This window comes from Perna viridis, chromosome 3 (genome assembly GCF_037379345.1).
Source record: "Perna viridis isolate PV_CMFRI_1.1 ecotype Kerala chromosome 3, ASM3737934v1, whole genome shotgun sequence".
Lineage (NCBI taxonomy): Eukaryota > Metazoa > Mollusca > Bivalvia > Mytilida > Mytilidae > Perna > Perna viridis.
The window spans coordinates 60,034,254-60,058,760 of record NC_142447.1 but is presented as its reverse complement, the minus strand read 5'-3'; the positions used below and the strand labels follow the sequence as shown (position 1 = coordinate 60,058,760).

The following is a 24,507-nucleotide window of genomic DNA, read 5'->3' as shown; positions in this document are numbered from 1 at the left end:
GAAGAGTGGAAACTTTAAAACCTGCAAACATCAATTAGCTGAAAAGGTAAATAAAGCCATGTATAGTCTACTGAAAAAAAGGCGAGTACATAATCTTTCAGTTAAATGCCAGCTGGATCTGTTTGATAAACTTGTCAAGCCAATCTTACTGTATGGTTGTGAAATATGAGGCTTTGGTAATATGAAATTATAGAAAAAATCCATTTGAAGTTTTGTAAACTTCTACTCCAAGTTAAATCAACAACGCCTAGCTCCATGGTTTATGAGGAATTAGGAATATGTCCATTAGTCTTAGATATTAAAGTAAGAATGATTTCTTTTGGGGCGAAATTCTAAAACGGTCCAGAGCAAAAATTAAGTACCATTATAAGCTGATAATCAACCTAACAAACACGACATCTTTTTCGTCATCTTGGCTTAAAGGTATTGAAAACATTTTGAATGAATGTGGCCTGCAATACATATGGCGCTATCAATGTGTATACAATGGTAAATGGCTAAAAAGCACTGTTGAAAAAATTCAAGTATTGAAAATGGCGCTGAAACATTGAATTACCAACTATTGAAAAAAGATCATGGTATCGAAAAATATTTTGATGTACTTCATGATAAAGGTATGTAAAGTTCGACTTATAAATCAAACTTTCTGTTGAAAGTGGGAGATGGAAATCATATCAAGAGATATATGTAACAGAATCTGCCCTTTTTTGCTGGGATGGCGATATAGGTGATGAATATCATTATATACTAAAATGCAGTTCCATCATGATAGAGAGAAAAATATATACAGATAAGTTTTTAGTGAATTGCAAAGTTTTAAAGTTCAATAAATGAATGAATACCACAAAAAAGTCTGAACTCCGCAAGTTGTGTCAATTTATCAGAATTATCAATAAGAAAATGGATTCTCTCATTTAGTCATTTACTCATCACCCTGATTTTACCCACCACACATAAACCCACATCTTTTTATATGCTACTTTGTATTTATCTCTCTTACTTTTTTGTCTGTTGGCTATTTGTACTTTAATCTTTGTTCCTCAGCAACTGTACATTAATATTGTAAAATATGCATGTTTATCTGTATACCAATGTTTCTACATAGGTTTAAAGTATATATTTAGAATGATTAAGATAATTATCATTTATATATGAAATGAAGTGATTTTATAGATTGATTGATTAACTTTTTTCGTGTCTAGAAATTTACCATTCAGATGATTGCACTTGAAAACTACACCGATCGAGACCATTTTTCTACAATATCTAAAGGTAAATCATTGAAAAGTGAATACTGTATTTTATTCATTTTTCTTTTTACTAAATATCATGACATTTGTTTTCTTGACATTGATCTAAAATTTCCATGTATTGCTGAAGGCATGAAAAATGTTTAAAATCGTTTGCATGCCTTCTTTTGTTTCTGACAATATATCTGTGTCATCTGCATACACTAATACAGACAATATAACTGTGTCACCTGCATACACTAATACAGACAATATAACTGTATCATCCAGACAATATAACTGTGTCACCTGCATACACTAATACAGACAATATTACTATGTCATCCAAACAATATGTGTCACCCGCATACACTAATACAGACAATATAACTGTGTCACCTGCATATACCAATACAGACAATGTAGCTGTGTCACCTGCATACACCAATACAGACAATATAACTGTGTCACCTGCATACACTAATACAGACAATATTACTATGTCATCCAAGCAATATAACTGTGTCACCCGCATACACTAATACAGACAATATAACTGTGTCACCCGCATACACTAATACAGACAATATAACTGTGTCACCTACATACACTAATACAGACAATATTACTATGTCATCCAAACAATATAACTGTGTCACCCGCATACACTAATACAGACAATATAACTGCGTCACCTGCATACACTAATACAGACAATATAACTGTGTCACCTGCATACACCAATACAGACGATATAACTGTGTCGCCTGCGTACACTAATACAGACGATATAACTGTGTCATATGTATACACGAATACAGACAATATAACTGTGTCATATGTATACACTAAAACAAATAAATCAAAATATTTATTAAGTTCTTGATGAAACTTCCCTTTATGGTTTCTAAAGGTAACCCTTCTAATCTTATAAAATAACCCTTAATGTCATTCAAAAATATCGAAAATAGGAAAGGAGTAAAGATCACTCGCCGTACATTGATTGTGATGTGCATTTGGTCATTGATTGTGACTCAAGATTAATTCAATTTAACTCAGACATATTATATATGTAACATGGATATATAAATATAATGATAACACACTGGAATCATTAAAGAAAAGAAATGGTGATATAAAATAATGCTAAATAAATCAATAAATAAAATGATATCAATACATTTAAATATTCAAATACACAGCAGTTATCAAAACATAATAGCAACTTTCTTAATAAAAATTGTAAGTCATTTATAAACCTCCACATTACAAATTGACAACAGACCTTGCATTTTAGACAAATTTGGGTTTTTTATTTAATTTGGTAATAGCTTATTCCTATTATTCACGATGACTACATGCTGACAAATAGCAAATGAAATTCATCACCAATACAGTTTTCACATAAGCGACAAACTGTTTTGATTTGGGATATTTTTTCACCCTCCTATATAGGTATACATAAATTGTAAACTCTAAATTTGGTTAACCATATCCTATCATTCAAATTTAATCGGAGTAAGTATTTTTCCAATTTCCATTTAAATGTGCCACAAAATTGTCCCCTAGAGGAATCATAGACAGACATGTTCCGATTTGAAATAAACTGATCTGATAAAATTGGTTTCAAATATACTTTCTTATGGATCATGTCTGTTCGGTTCGAAAATATGTACCCAAGACCAGTATTGTTCAATAAAGACTTGATACTTTTGAAGCATTTAATCTTGAATCGATTACTTTGTTCTTTGTTGTGTATGTCTGTTTTCCAATTCTGGTCTTTGTCCCTGGATTTCATTCTTTTGATTACTGCTATAACCTTGGTTCCCTTGATTACTCTTGAACAAGGAGTTGTCCAACAATATTGGCTCAAGAAGACTTTGGTAGGACTTATCATAAGGATCATTTCTGCACTTGAAAGTTTCTTTCTTTCTATCATAGTTTTCCAGATATTAGTATTGACTGAAAACTGTAAAAAAAACCCGTCATTTTTCATCTTTCAAAGGCAATAATCTTACAAGGAGTCGCCAGACAACTTTGATCCCCGAACACTTTTGAAGGCCTTATAATAAGGATCATTTCAGCAATTGAAAGAGTTTGGCTAAACGTAACGGTTTTGGAGATATTTGCGAAAAACTACTGTCTGACCCCTATGTTCTATTTTCAGTATTGGCGACCAATTTTTTTGAACGGATAAAAAATTAGAACACATCTTTTGGGCAAGATACCCTTATATGGAACATCTGTGCAAAGTTTCATATAATTCCGCTCAGCAGTTTTAGAGAAGAATATTTTTGAAAAATTGTTAACGGACGACGATGGCAATAGCTCACATGGCCTTCGGCTAGGTGAGCTAAAATGTAAACACAAAGACGGGCATAAGCTCATATGGACCTTTGGTAATACACTCTGTCTAAAAAGGGAGCAACCATTTGATTTTTATGTCTTTCCTTCATTTGCCAGTTATGTATTAGAATTAAAGTCATGGTGTGTGTCTTTTCTTTATTAGTCAGTTCTGTTTCAAGTATGAAGACGTGGTACTGTATTCCTTTTTTTGAAAAAAAAATGTGTCAAAAGCAAAACAAGTCTTTCAGGCAACATCAATATCAAATACATGTATGTATCATGCCTATCATATCAAATACATGTACGTATCATGCCTATCATATCAAACACATGTATGTATGTATTTCCAATCAGTCAAACAACCTGATATAAAGCCAGACGAATATAATGCTTTGTGGAGCAGGACACGACCGCCAAGAACAAATCATAAGCAGTTAGGGCAAGACATTCGAACTTGAAACAACTCTGAATTTTGGTTGTGAAAAATATCTGGCACAGAATCAACCATAATGAAAGTGGTAACAGAACTTAAAAACCTGCAATTAGACATTTATGATGTGTAACGTTTTCATTATTCATAGTGTATTTTGGAATTGGTTGTCATTGTGATGTGTACAATTTACATTGATAGTGGTGTGTACAATTTTCACTGATTGCCGTGCGTATTAGTCATTGGATTGGTGTGCATCATATCCATCTTACTCAGTATTCACTTTTTAAACCTCTTCAAGTCTGATATATTGTTAATAAGTAGCGTTCATACCGTGTGAAAAATGACCCATTGAGTTGACCCTGTGTACCAACACTTTGCGGGTCTTTGATATGTTAGCATACAGAGGCAAAATCACGCAGGTACATATGTCACTGTCCTGGGGCATATTATTCTGACTCCAACCAGTCCTTATTCAAATAATACGTGCCCAGCTGAGAAGCAGTGACTGCCATTTTTACCGCGTTAGTTTTGCCTTAGCATCCAACCATTAACCCCCAGGTTAACCTCACGACCACACCACTGAGGTGGTGAAAAAGATCATGAAATTAGCTATCGAATTATGGTAAAGGAAAATATATATTAATGGTCCCTAAGGATAAAAGAAATCATTTCTTTTAAGAAATTTAACTGTGATAAAATTTTATGCAGATCCATACACTTCTACTTTGATTACTGTGCAAAATGATTGTTTTTGCCCCTTTTAAACCGATAATCCCTGAACTATTTAAATCATTTCCCAATAAAATGCTCTGCACAGCACTGCTAAATATGACCACAGAAGTCGAACCCTGAACATGGACACACTATTCAAACTTGATACAGCTCTGAATTCTGATTATGTTTAGATATTTAAATTGAAGCAGTAATTTTTTTGCCCCTTAATGGTTGTAGTCTACACCTACAAAATCAATCCAAACTTTCCTCTTGGGGTATGGCACTTGCAGTACAATTTCAAAGCAATTAATTCCCTTTTACTCATATCATTATCCAGAAATAAATAAAAAAAGACATTTTTCTTGCCCCTTTGTGGCTCCTTATTCTTACTTGACTTGTCTTAACCTCTAAAATCAATCCCAACCTCCCTTTGGTGGCACTGCACCTTGTAGTACAATTTCAATAAAAGTAAAGTTATTGTCTAGATATCAATGAAAATACACGTTCCTGGTCCCTAATTTCTAAAATGCTCAAGTCTGGAGCTATATAGTTAAATTCTATAAAATGCTTGTTTTTAGCCCCTTTTTGGCACCTAAATCTAAAATAATTGGGGCCATAACCCCTTAAATCAATACAAACCTTCCTTTTGTGGTTAGGGTTATAAAATTTATAAAATTTTATAAAGATCTACCAACTAATATTCAAGTTATCACATGAAAATCAAGTGTCTATCTGCACATCTTCCTCTCTTGGTATGGAACCTTATGGTACAACTTAAAAGAAATCCATACACTTATACTCAAGTTACAGTACAGATATCAAATGTTTACAGACAACGACAAAGACAGTATGATACAATCATAAAACAGCCAGTTTTTAAGGTGTATAAAAATATTCACAAAGTTGGAGGTAACTGTTGAATCAGTTCGTCCCAAGGTGTTGATTATTATCACTATGTCTATATAACCTATATTTAGGTTGGATTTGTTTGTCTGTTGGGATTTAACTTCTGAGCATTGGAATATACACATTTGATCATACAGATGAAATAAAACACTTGTAAAATATAACATATTGATCACTTTTAAAATTGAGTGCATCTATTGTTTCTGAAAAATCCAGTCAGCATATGTCTAATAACATGAATCGTTCTTCATTGTTTGAGTCCATAAGCCACAAGATGTAAATAGTGAAGGCAATAAGCAATATTAGTGTAATAACTGCAAAGATTATTGAACAAGAAGACACATAAGCAGAGAAAATAAGAGATTTTAACATTTTGACAGTTTCTATGGACCAAATTAACCATAACTAAGAATTCTGACAGCTATGGACCAGTTTTTACCATATCTAAGAAGTTTGATAGTTTCTATGGACCAGTTTTTATCGTAACTAAGAAGATTGATAGTTTCTATGGACCAGTTTTCACCATATCTAAGAAGTTTGATAGTTTCTATGGACCAGTTTTTACCGTAACTAAGAAGTTTGATAGTTTCTATGGACCAGTATTTACCGTAACTAAGAAGTTTGATAGTTTCTATGGACCAGTTTTTACCATATCTAAGAAGTTCGGCAGTTTCTATGGACCCTATTAATCTTAACTAATGGGAACCATGCAGTTTTGATTTGTTGCACAATAATAGAACTTTTGTCAGTTAAAACAGAATATTTGTATTATGATCACATAGGAAAGATAACTCTTGTCTTTATCACAGATCACTCTGGACTGCGCAATCCTTTCTTGGCAGCTTGGTGTATATGACCTTCTAATTTATCTACAAAATAAAAAAAGCAAAACTAAATTTAAAAGCTTATACCAAATACACCATGGCATTGTTTAGGGGTGTTAATTTCTTTTCTAACACTTGAGGAGTGAACATGTGGAATTTGCCATTGTTCATACCTTAAAAAAATGATTCATACAATGGTAAAGTGTATACTTATCCTATTTTATGATTTGCATTAAATATTGCAATTAAAGATTACTGTAGAGGGTCAGACTTAAAAATGCTTGGTTTCTGGCCCATTTTACGCCTTCGTTCTTTAACAGTTCAAGGCATGACCCCCAAATTTAATCCCAACTCTCTTTTTGTGGCATAACACATTGTGGTAAAATTTTATACAGATCCATTCACATTTACTCAAGTTATTGTTTGAACATAAAAAAAAAATTTTACTCACCCTTTTGACCCCCTCATTCCAAAACAGTTATGTCACAACCCAAATAAATTTATCTAAGCCTTTCTTTGATGGTATGGCACCTTGTGATACAATATCAAAGGGATTCTTTAATTTGAGGTTAAGTTATTGTCCAGATATCAGGAAAATGGTCCCTTTTATGGCCCCTAATTCATAAATGGGTCAAGTCACAACCCCAAAAATACATCCCAGCATTCATTTTGTGGTAGGACACCTTCTGATATAATTTAATAATTATAGCCTTTATCTAGACAGGATAAACACATATTAGTAAGATATATTAGTTCACATAGTGGTCCTGTATTATAATATGTACATATACATATACTGTGAAAGAATTATTATTATTCATGGGGTACCAATTTTCGTGGTTTTCGTGGATAGACCAAACCACGAAATTTAGTTCCCAACGAAATGAGGATTTTCCTTGATACGTATCCTGCAAACCTCAAAACCATGAATTCAAGAATCCACGAACATGCGTTAATACCGTAATCCATGAAAATTTGTATTCACAAATTAAAGTACTTTTACAGTATATACAAAACTTTATAATATTCAATACAAGATCTTGGTGTAAATAACAAATTATAAACATCCTGTCTAGTTCTTCTAGAACTAATTTCATGTGCATATGAATTTCAAATAGCTCTATTCACATCTACTCAAGTAATTGTCTGTGTATCATGAAAATGCCCTTTTATGTCCCCTAATTCCTAAACAATTCAAGTCACTACCCCTAAAAGCAATCCCAGGCTTTCATTAATGGTATGACATCTTGTGGTAAAATTTCAAAAAGATCTATACAGTTATACATAAGTTATTGAACGGATGTGGAAGTGTTTAAAGGACGACAATATTGACAGCATACCAAATTTTTGATGTCGTATATAAACAAGTCACGATCGTCAATATTAATCCCAGCCTTCCTTTTGTGTTATTGCACCTCATGTTATAATTTCATAGCAATTCATTCACTATTACTTAAGTTATTGCCTGCAAACTGTCTACCATGGTGGATGACAGCATGACACCATTATATAATTGCCCGGAAACTGTCTACCATGCTGGATGACAGAATGACACCATTATATTATTGCCTGTAAACTGTCCACCATACTGGATGACAGCATGATACCATTATATAATTGCTAATATTTTTAGGCTGTATTAAAAGAACAGAAATGTTTGTAATATTTTCCATTACAATTTTTTAGGTATTGCATGAAGAAGAAAACTTACATATTTTATGTTGGCCTTTGATTGGAAACTTGACGACTAGCTCTTGTGGATTTTCACATATAAAAACATACGGGGATATAGACTCCCCATCTGGAAACTGTAAAATAAAAATTACATTGTAGATAATGCACATGTGTTTCATTAAAATTGTCATTTCTTTAGTTTAGGTGAACTTTAATTCTCCACCTAATTTAAGATTACTGAATGTTGTTTCTGGTTTTCTACAGAGACACCAAAATGGTTAAATTTTAATGATTAAGTTTTTATTCCATAGGTTGCCTCAGTAAACTACTACTGATCTTGTTTCATGTCCAAGGTCACCTCAATTAACTTAGTATATCATTGTTTTTATCCCACAAATAACTGCGGTGAAACTTTAAACATCAAGTTGAATCACTACTACACGTCTTACTCAAAGTAAGTATACCTGTTGTCTATATTGATCCTGTGGTAAACATTCCACCAAATCTACACAACCTAACAAACATGCCACAGGGTAATGTGTAGGGAATGTAAGCTTCTGGTCTGTAAAATAACAACTTTAATGTTATCAGACATATCAGACATTATCTCTTGATGGAGGAGCAATTGTATTTGTCTAACAATAAAAACATGAAGTTGCATGTGTTGTCATGCTAGGTATAACCTAACTCATACCAGTAGTCCGAATTTCCTCTGACCCTGCAACCAAAAATGTAATTTTTGTAGCAAATTTGGTATCAGCATACAGGAAAATGGTTCCAGAATCAAACTAGGTAGGTGTGTCATGCACAATTTCAACTTGAAAGTCGTAACAAGCCATTGAAAGGTGGTAATCCGCGGTATCGCTGAATCTCCAACTTTTTGTGTGGCATATCATTCTGACCCCAACCTGACACATCAATATCCAAATAAAAAAGAGGAGGGTTGCAGGGTCAGAGGAAACTTGGACTATCATACCAGTAAATACTATATACAGCAACCAAATTGCTTACAACATAAGCTCCATCTATATAAATCCAAATACCACATTTGAAATTAATCTGTTTGGTGGCAGCCAAGATTTTTGTGATGAAAATTTTCTCTATCACTCCATAAAGTGAAAATGGCAAAATCCAATGAAACAGGAAGTTGATATTAACCAGCATCCCAAATTATTTACAATGTATATTCCATCATATAGTGAAAAATGATGAAGTCCCACCAATAGGAAGTTGGTAATGGCCAGCATAGACAATTTCTTACCACAGGTATGCTGAATCTATATAAAGCCATATGCCTAATTTGAAATCAATCTATTCAATGGGAGCCAAGAAAATTGCAATATTATTTGAACAGACAGATGGACAAGATGATTCAAATATACCATCCATTTGTAGAGTACATCCATAGAAGTCAAACCTTGAACAGTTGGGAATTTATGATCACAACATTCAAGCTTGATACAGCTCTAACTTTGGATTGTGATTAAATGTTCTACCAATGACTTTGATCCAATGCAGACTTTTGTAGGCCTTTTCATAAGGATCATTTCAGCATTTGAAAGTTTCTTTCTATCTATCATAGTTACCAAGATATTGGATAAAAAATGAAAAAAGAAAAAAAAACACATCATTTTTTGCCTTTCAAGGGTAACAACTCTAACAAGGAGTTTCCAACATCTTTGATCCAATGCAGACTTTCGGCAATTGAAAGAATTTGACTAAACCCAACAGTTATGGAGATATATGCAAAAAACTTCTGTTTGAACCCTTTGTTCTATTTTTCGTACTGGCAGCTATGTTTTTCCCCGGGTCTAAAATCCCCATACCAATTCTATGCAGAATACTCTAAGAAACATCATACCAAGTTTGATTTTAATTGGTCAAGTAGTGTCAGAGGAGAAGATTTTTGAAAGAAATAACATTTAAAATAGCAAAAAAAGTTGAAAAGAGGCTCCAACATGACTTTACAGATTAAAACCAAAATTTGACCTCATATAGATCTCATCATGCTAAACACTTCTGCAATGTCAGAATTTGACTAAACATAACGGTTTTGGAGATATGTGATCCCTATGTTCTATTTTTAGTAATAGCAGCCATGTTTTTTTACAGATCAAGAGTCCCCACATCAGTTCTATGCAGAAAACACCAAAAAACATACATACTAAGTTTGGTTCTTATTCGGCTAGTAGTTTCAGAGAAGAAGAATTCTGAAAAATTGTTAATGAAGAAGACTGTGACAGATGCCAAGTGATGGCAATAGCTCACATTGCCTATGGCCAGGTGAGCTCAAAAGGAAATCATCCAATTTTTGTGATGACTTTTCATTCAGCATTGTCAGTTTTCCTTTCATCTGTGGCAACATCCCTTCAGCTCCTGTGTATTTAGTTTTCATATCACAACTCATACTTTATGTCAGAGCTTGCGAAACTATGCAGACTTTTTGTATCGCCCTAGAACTCTAACAAATAAGCTTCTGGAACAGGGTTATGTTGCTACAAGATTGAAGTCATCACTACAGAAGTTTTATGGTCATCATCATGAACTCATGGATCATTATGGTGTATCCATCTGCACCATGAAAACTGATTTATTCAACTCATAGTTTTCCTTTCCTCGTTTGTCTACCCCGGACTTGACTTTTTATGAGCAACTCGGCGGGTGTTTTTAGAAAAGCAAAGGATGCTTACCCTACCAGTGCACCTGGTCCATGCTCCCAGTTTTTAGTGGAGTCCGAGTTGCTCATTTGCTTTTGTTACTTTGTATGTATGATTTTAATTACTTTATATTCTTTGTTGCATATATCTGTTATCCATGTCTGGTCTTTGTCCCTGGATTACATTCTTTTGATTACTGCTATAACCTTGGTTCCCTTGATTACTCTCTGATTACCATAATAACCTTGGTTCCCTTGATTACTCTTTGATTACTGCTATAACCTTGGTTCCCTTGATTACTCTTTGATTACCACTATAACCTTGATTCCCTTGATTACTCTTGTATAATTATAATATGTATAATCAGAATTTTAAAAAAAACATCAACAAAAATAAATAATTTGTCACAGTTTCATAAAAATTCAGTTAAAAACTTCCATTGCTTCCAATACAAACCCATGTTTTAAGTTATGTGCCTTGTGAATAAACCTTAAGAAATCAAGAAGTTACTCATTTAAAGGTTCATAAGCCAAGTAATTTTTTGTAACTTTCAAAATATAGTGTCATGCGACATTTTTTACCCTAGCCCCAATATTAAATTGAAAAAAAAAAATTATTCAATCCCATGGCCACTGGCCTTGACTTATTGATAGATTGTTCTTCCCAAAAGGAGCGATCCTTGTGACGTCATGAATATTTACTTTATTAATACCTAAAAGCATTTTCAAGGTATAGTGCAAATAGGGAAATATGAATAAAGGGTGATTCCAATATGCAACTGTCTTTCACTTTTCTCTTGCTAGAAGAACCTTATGTTACCATTTAGTAAATATCTGTATTGATGTTCTACATCAGCTGTTTCTTGTAGAGCTGGTGCCTTGGCAGTGGCTGCTATCCACAACCGACCTCGGTGGGGTGTATACCATGATCTTCCTTCATGACTGAAATAAACATGAGAATAAATGATGGACAAACAGATGGATGGACAATGTGATTTCTAAATACCCCAAAGATTTGCTTCAGGAGGATAAATAAAAAGTAAAAAAAAATAAACAATTCACAAATAGTTATCAGTGGTTTGAGTTATTGTCTGAAAAAATACCCCATTTTTAGTATGAATAAAAGTCCCATACCTCAATATTTAAATTGGAGCTTATGTCATTACAAACAAATAATCAATTTAATTATCATGGACATTGAATACCTAAAAACAGAAAATCAACCAATTTTTGTATAAATTAAGTCCTACAACTCAAAACTGAAAAATCAAAAATCTGTAAAAATGGAGAGGGAATTCACATCAATAGATAGAAACAATTCAATAAAGTTTCATGAAACAGAAAGAGAATAGTCTAGACAACCTAGGATATGATATTGAGCTAGATCATTATAAATGTATTTAACTACTTGTACAAGTGATGACAACGAGCCTATATACACCTATCAGTGTGTTACAGTTTGAGCAGTATTAACAATTGTCATACAACTTCGACTCTTAGAAACATATATAAAGCTTTACAAGTTTAAGACAGATATTAACATTTATTTTTTGGGTAGTTCTTATGGTCATGGAGATATGTAAGTAGAAATTTTCAATTTAATCATTGTGTTTTAAAAATAAAATGGCAGACAATGTTTTACTTCTTATCAGTAAACAAAAATAATAGACTAATAACAATCCAAAGCTTCCCAGGGCACAGGTTGATATGACCACAGAGGTCAAACCGTGAACAGTTGAGACAAATATGGATACATTTGACCTTTGACCTTGATACAGCTTTTAATTTGGGTTTTGATTAAAAGCTTGAAACAATCATACATAACCTTCCTTTATGGTATAAAATATTGTAGTAATATTTCACACAGATCCAGTTGTTGCCTAAAAACAAGGATTTTGAGTGTTATATGCCCCTTTTTGGCCCCAAATTCCTAAAAAGTTAATGCCATAACCTAAAAAAATTAATCCCAACCTTCCTTTTGTGGTGTCAGACATGTTGGTAAAATTTTTAAGTTTACTCAAGTTATTGTTCAGATATAAACAAAATGTTACAGCACTTTTTTTAAGTCCTGACAAAAACTTTAGTTTCTAGTACCTAATTCCTTAAATGCTCAAACCACAATCCAACAAAATCGATTTAATCCTACTTTAAGTGGTATGAAACCTTGTTGCACAATTTCAGAGATCAATACACTAATACTCAAGTAATTGTCCGGAAGCCATATGTCTATGCAGGACACTGCTGCCATAAGCATAATATTATTATATGACTGCAAATATTTTTTTTTTGAAGTCATATGAAAAGGCTACAACAACAAGTACTAAGTGGTGACATTGACCCTCAATTGAGATGAGATGATAATGGCCAGTCAGTTCAAAAAGAGGTTATAAAGGCTAAGATCAGTTCAAGGAGAGGTAATAAAGGCCTGAGTCAGTTCAAGGTAAGGTAATAACGGCCAGAGTAAGGTCTCACTAACCACTTCCTTGTCAAATGGCCACCCCCCCCACAATGTAGTATCAAAAACACACTGAACCTAGACATATGCATTGTAAGCGCATTATTTGTGTGTATTATGATTAAAAGTAGTCAAAATAAAGCTGAGACTGTGTACTTTAAAATCATATATGTAATTAACTACAAAAATGTATGAATATTGTTTACATGTGTGAGTAATTTGCCTCCATGCTGTCATTTAGCAGAAAAGGTAAAAATGTGGATTTTCAGTATTTTTTATTTCAGTAAATTTTGTGAAGAATTTCTACAATCATCGTACCATTAGCATAATGAATTTGGAACCTTATTTTCCAAATTCGCAATGGTATGCAACTTTAAGATGTCATTTGTCCTGGGAATTCACAGTGAAACTTTGAAAATTACTTTTTTAACATGCAAAGTAATGGAAACGTTAGAAGTGGTTAGTAAGACCTAAGTTCAAGGAGAAGAAATAATAGTCTGGGTCAGTACAAAGTGAGGTGATAAAGGCAAGGGTCAGTTCAAGGTGAGATGATAAAGGCCTGGGTCAGTTCAAGGTGAGGTAATAAAGGCAAGGGTCAGTTCAAGGTGAGGCAATAAAGGCCTGGGTCAGTTCGAAGTGAGGTAATAAAGGTCAGGGTCAATACCTACATTTTGATTCCCTTAACTAAAAGTAAAGCCCAGGGTTGGTGCATACTGAGACACTGTCCATCATCAGACATTATTAATAAATCACGGTCCTGTATTCTGGATCCCTGTTTCTTTTTATCTGGTCCTGTCACATTTGCCGATGAATGTTTACCATCAACTGGTTTCTCAACAAACTGCAAGACAAAATGAAATAATCTACATAGAAAATTACCTTTTTTTTAAGATTTCATAAAGTTTTAAAGGGATAATTCATTTTTAATAAATGCATAAAAAGTGATGTCAAAATAATATACACATCAAAATAGATTTTAGAATTATGACTGAGAGAGAAAACATACAATGTACCTGTGAAATATTGAAACTCATTAAATCTCAGATATTAGATATTTTACCATTATCTTTATGATAACAGCGAGCACTGCAAAGCAGTGTGAGCTGTACAGTTATTACATGTACTATCTTAATTTTCCTTAAGATTCCCCAATATGCTAACGGAAAAAAAAAGTCATGTCCCGGAAGTAACAAAAAGTGACTGTCCATGAGGAGAAAATTCACCACTTCCTTAAGCTAAACAAACAATAATATATAGGTTAATATTACAGTAAAAATAACTTCATCTTTTCTGTTTTTGAGTCTTTTCTACTATGTTTTACTTATTAAAAGAAGTGAATATAATGTGTTTTTAAAAAGTTCGGAAAAAAAACGTGGATGTATGTACATGTATCTCTGCTGTTCCACTGTTGCTGCTGTCAAAAACCTAACCCACCTTGGAAAAAATATACCTCTGATTGTATTATCCAAATCAAAGCATAGCTTTTCCAAGATAGGAAAGGCAATCATTTTCTTTTTGCAGCTGTCAGTTGCATCTGAATATTGTTTACGTTACATGATATGTGCAAAATATTCCCACCACTAGCAGAGAACTGTAATATTTCTGGTATCTGTACAAATTAATCTGACCCACTAAAATAGAAAACTGTTTTATGTCAGGATTGACAGTCTTTAACACCTACCTGAGAAGCATGCTGTTTTATGTTAGAATTGACAATATTTTTGACACCTACCTGAGGAGCATGCTGTTTTATGTCACGACTGACAATGTCTTTAAGACCTACATGTGGAGCATGCTGTTTTATGTCAGGACTGACAATGTTTTTTAGACCTACCTGTGGAGCATGCTGTTTTATGTCAGGATTGACAATGCCGTTAAGATATACCTGTGTAGCAAGCTGTTTAATTTCACTATTTACAATGTCACTAAGACCTACCTATGGAGCATGCTGTTTTATGTCAGGATTGACAATGTCTTTAAGACCTACCTGAGGAGCATGCTGTTTTATGTCACGACTGACAATGTCTTTAAGACCTACCTGGAGCATGCTGTTTTATGTCAGGACTGACAAAACCTACCTTTAGAAGCATGTTGTTTTATGTCAGGACTGACAATGTCTTTGACACCTACCTGTGGAGCATGTTGTTTTATGTCAGGACTGACAAGACCTACCTTTAGAAGCATGTTGTTTTATGTTAGGACTGACAATGTCTTTGACACCTACCTGTGGAGCATGTTGTTTTATGTCAGGACTGACGATATTTTTAAGATCTACCTATGGAGCATGCTGTTTTATGTCAGGACTGACAATATTTTTTAAGACCTACCTGTGGAGCATGCTGTTTTATGTCAGGACTGACAATGTCTTTAAGACCTAACTGAGGAGCATGCTATTTTATGTTAGGACTGACAATGTCATTAAAACCTACCTGTGGAGCATGATGTTTTATGTCAGGACAGACAATATCTTTAAGACGTACCTGAGGAGCATGCTGTTTTATCATAGGACTGACAATATTTTTAAGACCTACCTGAGGAGCATGCTGTTTTATGTTAGGACTGACAATGTCATTAAGACCTACCTGTGGAGCATGCTGTTTTATGTTAGGATTGACAATGCCATCAAGTGAATCAAAATCATCCTCCTTATGTATGAAGTCATTAGTTTTAGGTTTAGCACCGTAATGTACTTCCTGTATCACGTCATCATTCATATTATACATATCAACAGAATTATTTTCTTCTATCACTTGTCGTCCAGCAAAATCTAATGTAATTTTTCTGTCTTTTCTTGAGGCAAATCTCTGGGATCGTAATTCATCTTCTCTTTTACGTAATTTTTCTCGTTCTTTTTTACTTAACCATCTGTTACTGTCTGTTGCAAAATAATCAGATTCATCATCTATCACTTGTGTCCTTCTTGCACTGTAAACAAAATTGAATAAACTGAATGAGACAACAGCATTACTTTATCTCTTTCTTAATTCAGTTTGTTTTGATTTTTTGTTTTTTCTACATTGCATTGGTTACATTTGTTGTTTTTGTTAGGACTTATCCAAAAAAAAATAAAAAAATTGAGCAGAGAACATAAAAAAATGCTTCATTGAGTGCAGCTCCATACACAAAAGAAAAAATCAAATCCATATATAGAAGTTTGAACTATATTTTATTGATGCCTTTGATATCCATATATGGATTTCACGTGATTGACTACATTTAAAGCTAAAAATAGGTTGTCAAGACTACACATTGAGAAACAAAATACAAACGAAATGAAACATAACCAAAAAAATTTAAAATAGGAAACAAAATTCAAATTGAAATTTTGAATGATCAGTATTGTGTGGATGTGTAGTTCTAGTAGTGGTGAAAGTACTGAACTCTTAGTAAATAATTAATCTTTCTGGAACAAATTACCATCAGTGGATTATAAAGTTTTTAAAATACCTATAAATACCTCAGGACTTCCGAGTTTCAATGTCATTGGCACTTTGATCCATTATTCATTGCTATTTTCAACATGAATTTTAAATTTTGTGAACAGCAGATTGATATTCATGTTGTGACATTTCATTACATTTTGGCAGGAGAAAGTCAGACAGTGAAAATTTTTTATATTTTTATACTGGGAACATTCGATAAATCACTGCTATCTATATAATTAGATTTAAATATTTCATTTTGGACCCCTTTTTAAATTTATTCATAACCAAAAACAGTTAAAATAAATTAAAAAAAAAACATCAATCAGAACCCTGTGATATGATACCTTATGGCACAATATCATAAAGATCCATAATACTTTTACTCAAGCTATTGTTTGGAAACAATTAAAACTCTTCTCCATTGCCGTTTCCAGCCCCTAAACAGTGTAGGTCAAAACCCTGAATAATTATTTACAGTGTAGAATATCTTATTACAGTATCACAGAGATCCACATAATCATACTTGATGTAGTTAAATTCTATGAATATTGGTTTCAAACAGGTAGGGCCCCAAATGCATATCAACCTTTCTTCTATGGTTTGGACCCTTGTTGTCAATTTCTTTCAAGTTCAACCAACCAATACATAAGTTATTACATGAAAACCATGTGTGTACAGATGATGACAGTTTCATATATTATATGACTACAAATTTTTGGCAGTCATTTAAAAAAAAATGTGAAATTTCCTCAAGGTAAAATGATTTATTCTGACTCTACCATGAAGTAGAGATTTTAACAATAGTATAAATCTGACCTTGTTTTATCATAATCCAGCAGCTTGTCTTTATGTTTAACAGCTCGTTCATAACCTTCATTAACATTAGCACTAGGTAAGTTATCACTCATATATTGCACTCTGTCTGAATCTTTCATTAATCTGTGGCGTAACTGTTCACTTTTTTTTGAACCTCGGGATAATATTTCTACTTCTTCTGGGGTACATACCTATTATTACATTAACATAAAACCTTTTACAAAAACATTTGTTTAAGAATGAATCACTTTCACAATATAATACCAGAATAGTGGCAGGGTTCTCCACAGATGAAATTTAAAAGTAAAGAAAATTTTACGGCACAATTTTTGCTGACACGGAAGCACTCAAGAATCAAGATATGACAATGACTAGAAAAAAAAGTTAGGGCAGAATGCAATAAATGAAATGAATATAATATTCTAACAAAGCCATTTTTTTTAAGAATATGATATTTATTTCAATGATTTTATTCTTCCAATAATTGTTGTTTTCTATTCATTGTAACTAATAGTAATATCATATATCTGTATTACTCTGGCCGTAAAAATATGTTTCCAGAACCAATCATAATGAAATCAGCATATAACAGTAGATGCAAAAACACGTGATTAAAGAAGTTGACACAGAGGAAGTTCATTCCTTATCTACATTCATCAAATCAGGACTTATATGGATCCAAAGAATTAGCATATTAATTTCTTAATCCTGATATTGATACTGTATTAAGACTTGGGTAATTTTGCTCTCTATTTAGTCTCTATTTTCCTGCCTAACACAGGTGTGCTCCAGTCACTGGAGGAAGACACAGAACAAAAGTGTAAACAAAAGTCAGCCATTTTATTTTCAATTGAAATTGTAATAGCAAATATCAGATGGAATTAACAATTTTAGGGGGATTTTTTATATGTTCCTTTATTAGGTAAATCCGTTTCTTTATGTTGAAAATGTTTTAATTTACACCTTCCTTCAATTTTACATATGAAAATGGCCACATACTTTTCGCAGAGGTTGAGTTGACAATTGTCAGTTTTGATTGGCTCACTAAATATTTTCTTCTGATTGACACTTCTTTAAAGTTAATTTGTGGGGTAACTTATTATTGGCAATTATTACATGATTATCTTCAGACTGGCTTCAGTCATAAATTTGTCATGATTACACAGGCAAAATTATTTCACATGATTTTCACACAAATTTCACATGATTTTCACCTGAATTGAGCAAATAAACTAAGTGACAGAGTTCACGTGAAATTCAAGTGAAAGGGGCCTTCAAGTGAAATTCACACGAAATGTTCACATGAAATTCGTGTTTAGTGAATTTCTCATGAAAATCATGTTAATTTCATGTGAATTTCACATGAATTTCATGTGAAGCTCGATTAACATGAATTTCATGTGAAAAATATTTGCCTGTGTAATTGATTAACGTGTCCTTATAGTCAGTAATTGGTTTCTCAAACATAAAATAATTAAAGACCGATAATGGTAAAAGTTAATCATGGCAGACGACAATTTAACCGTGGCGCTGATTTTTTACCATGGCAGCCCATCACGGTAAAACATCCAATGGAGAACCCTGAGTAGTTTGTTGTTCAGACATTATCATTATTATAGCTTTCTATAACCTAATACATGTACTACAGTTGGCATAAAACTATTTTGCTTAAATTTAACACAATTTAAGAGTTTAAGTTCAAATTAAAAAAGGCATTAAAAACTACGAGTTGACCTACCCCAGTGACAGTTATGAATGAAAATAAAGGCAAACATCTGCTTGTACTAATGAAATTTAATGAATTATTACAACAGTGTTAATTTTTACCAAATGACCACAGAAAAGACAAGGTCCTGACCCTTCTTGATCACACACAACTCGTCCACATCTTGTGCAGTTGTTAATTAATTTATGTTTTGCTGCTTGGCATTCACAAACATGTCTACCTGGCAAAATAACAGATAGCAAATTATTGTCCACCACCTTTACCTCAAAATAGTGTTCTATGTTCATAAAGCTTTTCTGTTTTGAAAGCAAGCAGGGCATACATATTAAAATTTTTTTTTTTATTTTTAAATATGTCAGAAAGATTCTTGGTAGCAACCTTTCATATGAGTTTTATCCATTTGTGCTGTAGCAGGGATCAAAATTCATGTCATTGGGATCTAACAGGCATTTCTTCTGGGTCACCATCTTACATTTTATTTGCTTTAAAATAAGAGAGTTTATTACCTGTACCGTCCTAAATATGGAACTGTGAACAAATTTAAACATGAAAGGCATGGAGTAATCTATCCTGAACTTCAGTGATTGACTGGACAATTGAAACGTCACAAGAAGCTGACCTGTAAGTGATGTCTGTCAGAGCCTGACATTTTGTTTAAATCATACTATATTACTAGTTGTAAACTTAGGACATGATCAGACATATCAACAATGGGGTGAACAAAAGTTGTTAGCATCACATGGAGTAATATCGTTTCTACTTAGTGGTATGATAAATATGTATATATCAGGGTATTAAGTGTTAGGTCAATTCAACTTGAAAAATTTAGTAAATAACTAGAAAACTGTGAGCAACCTCACTAAGAGAATACCTGCCCTGCCCCCCCCCCCCCCCAACTTCAAATGGACTTAAATGTAAAATACTTGTAAGATGATCTCCTTTTGGAGCCATCCAACAGCAATTATATACCTCAAAGCATATCTTCATATAATACCCAAATTTTCCTACAAACATTTCTTCAAAAGCCCTTGATTGGTTTAGAAGGACTTGTGCTTACAAGAAATGTAGACAAACATATAGACAGATGGGGTGATTCCTATATAACCCCCCAAACCTCGTTTACATGAGGTATAAATACATGTACAAGATTAATTCCTTTAAAAATCATTCAAAACTGTACCTTGTAATCTGACAACAGTTCTTTCTTGTCCCTCCTGACTAAAGAGTGGTACAAATTTATTTTTCTTCTTTTGATCTTTAGAAGATAAGTGTGAAGTCTGCGGTTTGGCTACATGGTGAGAATCCTAAAACATACAATGTAGTATAATGTCAAAATAATATTATTTACTCCTTATCAGCAAACAGGGAACAGATGTGTGAATGAGTTAAAGGCTTACACACAGTACAATCCATGAAGCTGAAACTGGACACCAAATTCTGAGGGGTTGCTAAGAACTTTGTGATGAAAGTTTATGGGATGGAATTACATGTAGGGACTACAGTAAAACTTAATGCACCATAATTCAGTCAATAAAATGCTTTGCAGGGCACAGCTTGATTCAACCGCAGAGGTTGAACCCTGAACAGTTGGGACAAGTATGGACACACCATTCAAGCTTCATACAGCTCTGAATTTTGATTGTGATTAAATATTTGACACAGGAAAAGAATTTGACAAGAACCGCAGTGAACCCCTCATTCCTAAATAACCACAATTCCTGAAATCAATCCTAGCCCCCTTTTTGGTATGGCACCTTTAGTACAATTTCAAAGGAATCTATTCATTTTCACTTAAGTAATTATCAGTACATCAAGGAAAATGCTTGTGCCCTTTTTAGCCCATCATTCACTATCAGTTGAGTTACAACACCAAGAATCAATCCAAGCACCAACAGTATTTTACCACTTTACAATAGCAAAATCAAATCTGCAAAAAAACATCATTTTTCTCCTTTCAAGGGCATAACTCAACAAGGATTTGTCCAACAACTTCAACCCATACATACTCTTAAAAATCATTTCATCAATTGAAAGTATTTTTCTATCTATTGTGACTTCAAGACATTGGTTAAAACTACAAAAAAAAACGTAGATTTTTGCCTTTTAAGGACAATTACTCTAAGAATGTGTCATATACAGAAATGAACAGGTTGCCAACTTTGCATCTGACAAGAAATGTTGAAAAAATAACACAGTCATAAAACAGGAAGTAAAAGTACAAAAGACCTGAAATCACATCCCAAGATATGGGACTCCATACTAAAGATGCAAACCAAATATCTAGTGGCTGTGATTTATAACTGATGAGAAAAATGTTACAAAAATATTTTACCCGCCCATCTGCCTAACAATTCAAGTAGCATCAGAGGAGAAACGTTTTAAAAAATTGTTAGTGATGATGATGATGGCCCCTCATTCTAAAATGGTAGGGGCCAAAAACTCCAAATTAAAGAGGAACCTTCCTTTAGTGGTTAGTAAAATCATATCAAAATTTCATTACAATTTTGTCAATCACAACTAAAGTTACTGTGTGAAAACCAAGTGTCTACGGAGGACAACATGGACAACAAATACAACAACAACAGCACTATACCAATATACAACTCTAATTTTTTGTGGTCATATAATAAAGATATGACAGCCATGCTTTTTTTAAAGGATAAACATCCTAACACAGTTTTTGTGCAGAATAGTCTCAGGAAATTCATGCAAACTTTCATTAAAATGTGTCCAGTAGTTTCAAAGAAGAAGATTTTTTAACAAAAGTTGACAGAAAACCACTAAAGGCCAGGGAAGCTTATAAAAGGTAACCTATTTCAACAATAACAGTTAACCCATATCAACAATAACAGTTAACCCATATCAACAATAATAGGTAACCCATATCAACAATAACAGGTAACCCATATCAACTTACAGCAGAATTATTTACATTCCCATTTACATGCACTTTCTTGGGATGTTCTGACTTTTTGCTAGATTTTTCTGCCCTTTTTTTAAGAGATTCATTTTCTTCTCCTAAAGCTGGTTTTCTGTAAACCTGAAAAAGTGAGAAAGCATTAAATAGTTTCATTTCTAGTAATTGAAGTTCATGTATATTAAACCTTTTAAACCTTAAAAAATGTAAAATAAGGGAACTTGATTCAATAGAAATAAACTACTTCCCAAAGTTTAATTAAAATGGGTGCAAGCACTTTTGAGTTATATTCCAAAGATGAAATCATCCTCTTTTTATGAATAAAGTTCCATTACTTCAGATTTAATCATAATTGAAAGATCAATAGAAAGAAACAAATCACCAAAGTGTCATGAAAAATGTTGGAATTGTTTTAATTTGTGCAATGTGTGAATATTCAGTGGACAAACAAACAATAGTTCCAATCAAGAAATAAAGAAAGACAAGCATATAAAAATCACTCTGGGATGAGTAACAGAATGGAAGAACCCTGGAATATGTGCAATTAGAGACATAGTCACAAGCCCTGGTTTTATGAGTATTGTCCAGGCCAATGGGCAATACTGGAAACACCTTGGTTTTACTGGACATCAATGGACAATACTGGAAAAACCTTGGTTTTACTGGACATCAATGGACAATACTGGGTAAATGTAATATTTGTATTGTAAAGTCATAATTCAACTAGAGGCTCTAAAGAGCTTTAGTCCATCTCATGGCTTAATAAGCTACATTCTATTTTTTGTAAATGTGTAAATTATTTCATGGACCTAAAATCAAAACATTACCTTTCTGCAGGATAGAACAATCATACATGTACCAACTTTCATTGAATTATGTCCAGTTGTTTTACAGGAGAAGATTTTTTAAAGTAATACCATCAGAAATAGCAAAAAAAACAACATCCAAATAAAATGCTTGGCAGACAGAGCTTGATACAACTGCAGAGGTTGAACCCTGAACAGTTGGGGGGAGTCAAATTTAATACAGCTTTGAATGTTGATTAGATATTTGACACAGGTAAAAAACCTGGCAAGAGCCAAAGTGGTTACTTTTTAGCCCTTTGATCCTTAATGGTATATATCATGCTTATTTTACACATACGTTTTGTTCGGCTTCTACTTGAATAATAGTACCTCTGCTTTAAATTTAGTTTCTGCATGTTTATATATTCTTATGCTTAGTTCTCTGTTATATTATCATGTTTTAACATTTGCATGCTATGCTTATTTTATGCTTTATTATATGAATTGCTTTGTGTGTATGTGTTCTTGCCTTGTTTTATGTTATGTTGTTGTTTTATATTCCGTCAAAAGCTCCTTAGAACTTGTGTCTGTATTTATGGCATGCCAAATCAAAATAAAGTCTTCTTATCTTATTTTAATGGTTCAAGTCAAAACTTCAATCTTTAATCTATGGCATCTTGTAGTACTAATTTGAAGTGATCCATTCCCTTTTACCGAAGTTCGCCCTTGGTCCCTTTGTGGCCCCTTACTTATTCTTACTGCAGTCATCACAACCCCTAAAATCAATTCCAGTTTTCCATTTGTAATATGGTATATTGCAATACAATATCAAAGAGATCCATTCACTATTACTCAAGTTGTTGTCTGGACATACAGAAAATAGTTGTTTCAAGGCCCCTTTTTGGCCCCTAATCCAAAGAAGGTTCAAGTCGTAACCCCCAAAATCAATCACAATCTTTCTTTGATGGTATGGCATTTTGTAATACAATTTCCAAGATATACATTAACTATTAGTCAAGTTATCGGTAGAACATAAGGAAAATGCTTGTTTCTGGCTCTCCTTTTGGGCCCTTATTCTAAAATGTTCCACTCTTAACCACCAAAATCAAAACCAGTCTGACAATTGTGGAACAATATCATAGACATTCCTATACTGTTACTGGAACTCAATAGTTAAATTCTATGAAAGGCTTCTTTTTGGTCCCTTTAGGAGTCCTAATTCAAAAACGGTTGGGGCCATAACCTCCAAAATAACAACCTTCTTAAGTGATTTTGAACCTTGTTATAAAATTTTATAAAGATCGACTGATTAATATTGTAGTTGTCACACAAAAACCATGTGTCTACGGATGAATACAAATTGGACGAAAGTGCCATACAATTACCGGTATATACCAATTATATTGTATATGTTTTTGGGGTCGTGTAAAAAGGCAACAAATCCAATATGGCTTAACAGAATTTCATGAAAATTTAACCACATATAGATCTAGCCATGCTGAACACTTTAATCCAGTCACAATTTGGCTAAATCTAATGGTTTGGAAGATATATGCAAAAAACTGCTGTTTGACCCATATGTTCTATTAATAGTAATGGCA

The 24,507-nt window shown here is 33.1% G+C and overlaps 1 protein-coding gene across 1 annotated transcript in view; it reads right to left on the bottom strand.

Moving 5' to 3' along the window:
• Positions 1–5,779: 5,779 nt before the first annotated feature.
• Positions 5,780–24,507, bottom strand: part of LOC148623180 (activating signal cointegrator 1-like) — a 30,630-nt gene continuing 11,902 nt past the window's right edge. Inside the window, exons 3-12 of the mRNA XM_088573770.1 lie at positions 22,122–22,244; positions 20,385–20,508; positions 19,306–19,424; positions 17,479–17,669; positions 15,820–16,162; positions 13,906–14,078; positions 11,603–11,724; positions 8,591–8,688; positions 8,164–8,260; positions 5,780–6,497 (exon numbers count right to left, since the gene is read on the bottom strand). Coding sequence (XP_088429896.1) covers positions 6,439–6,497; positions 8,164–8,260; positions 8,591–8,688; positions 11,603–11,724; positions 13,906–14,078; positions 15,820–16,162; positions 17,479–17,669; positions 19,306–19,424; positions 20,385–20,508; positions 22,122–22,244 — 1,449 coding nt within the window. The 3' untranslated portion in view covers positions 5,780–6,438. The remainder of the gene's footprint in view (positions 6,498–8,163; positions 8,261–8,590; positions 8,689–11,602; positions 11,725–13,905; positions 14,079–15,819; positions 16,163–17,478; positions 17,670–19,305; positions 19,425–20,384; positions 20,509–22,121; positions 22,245–24,507) is intronic.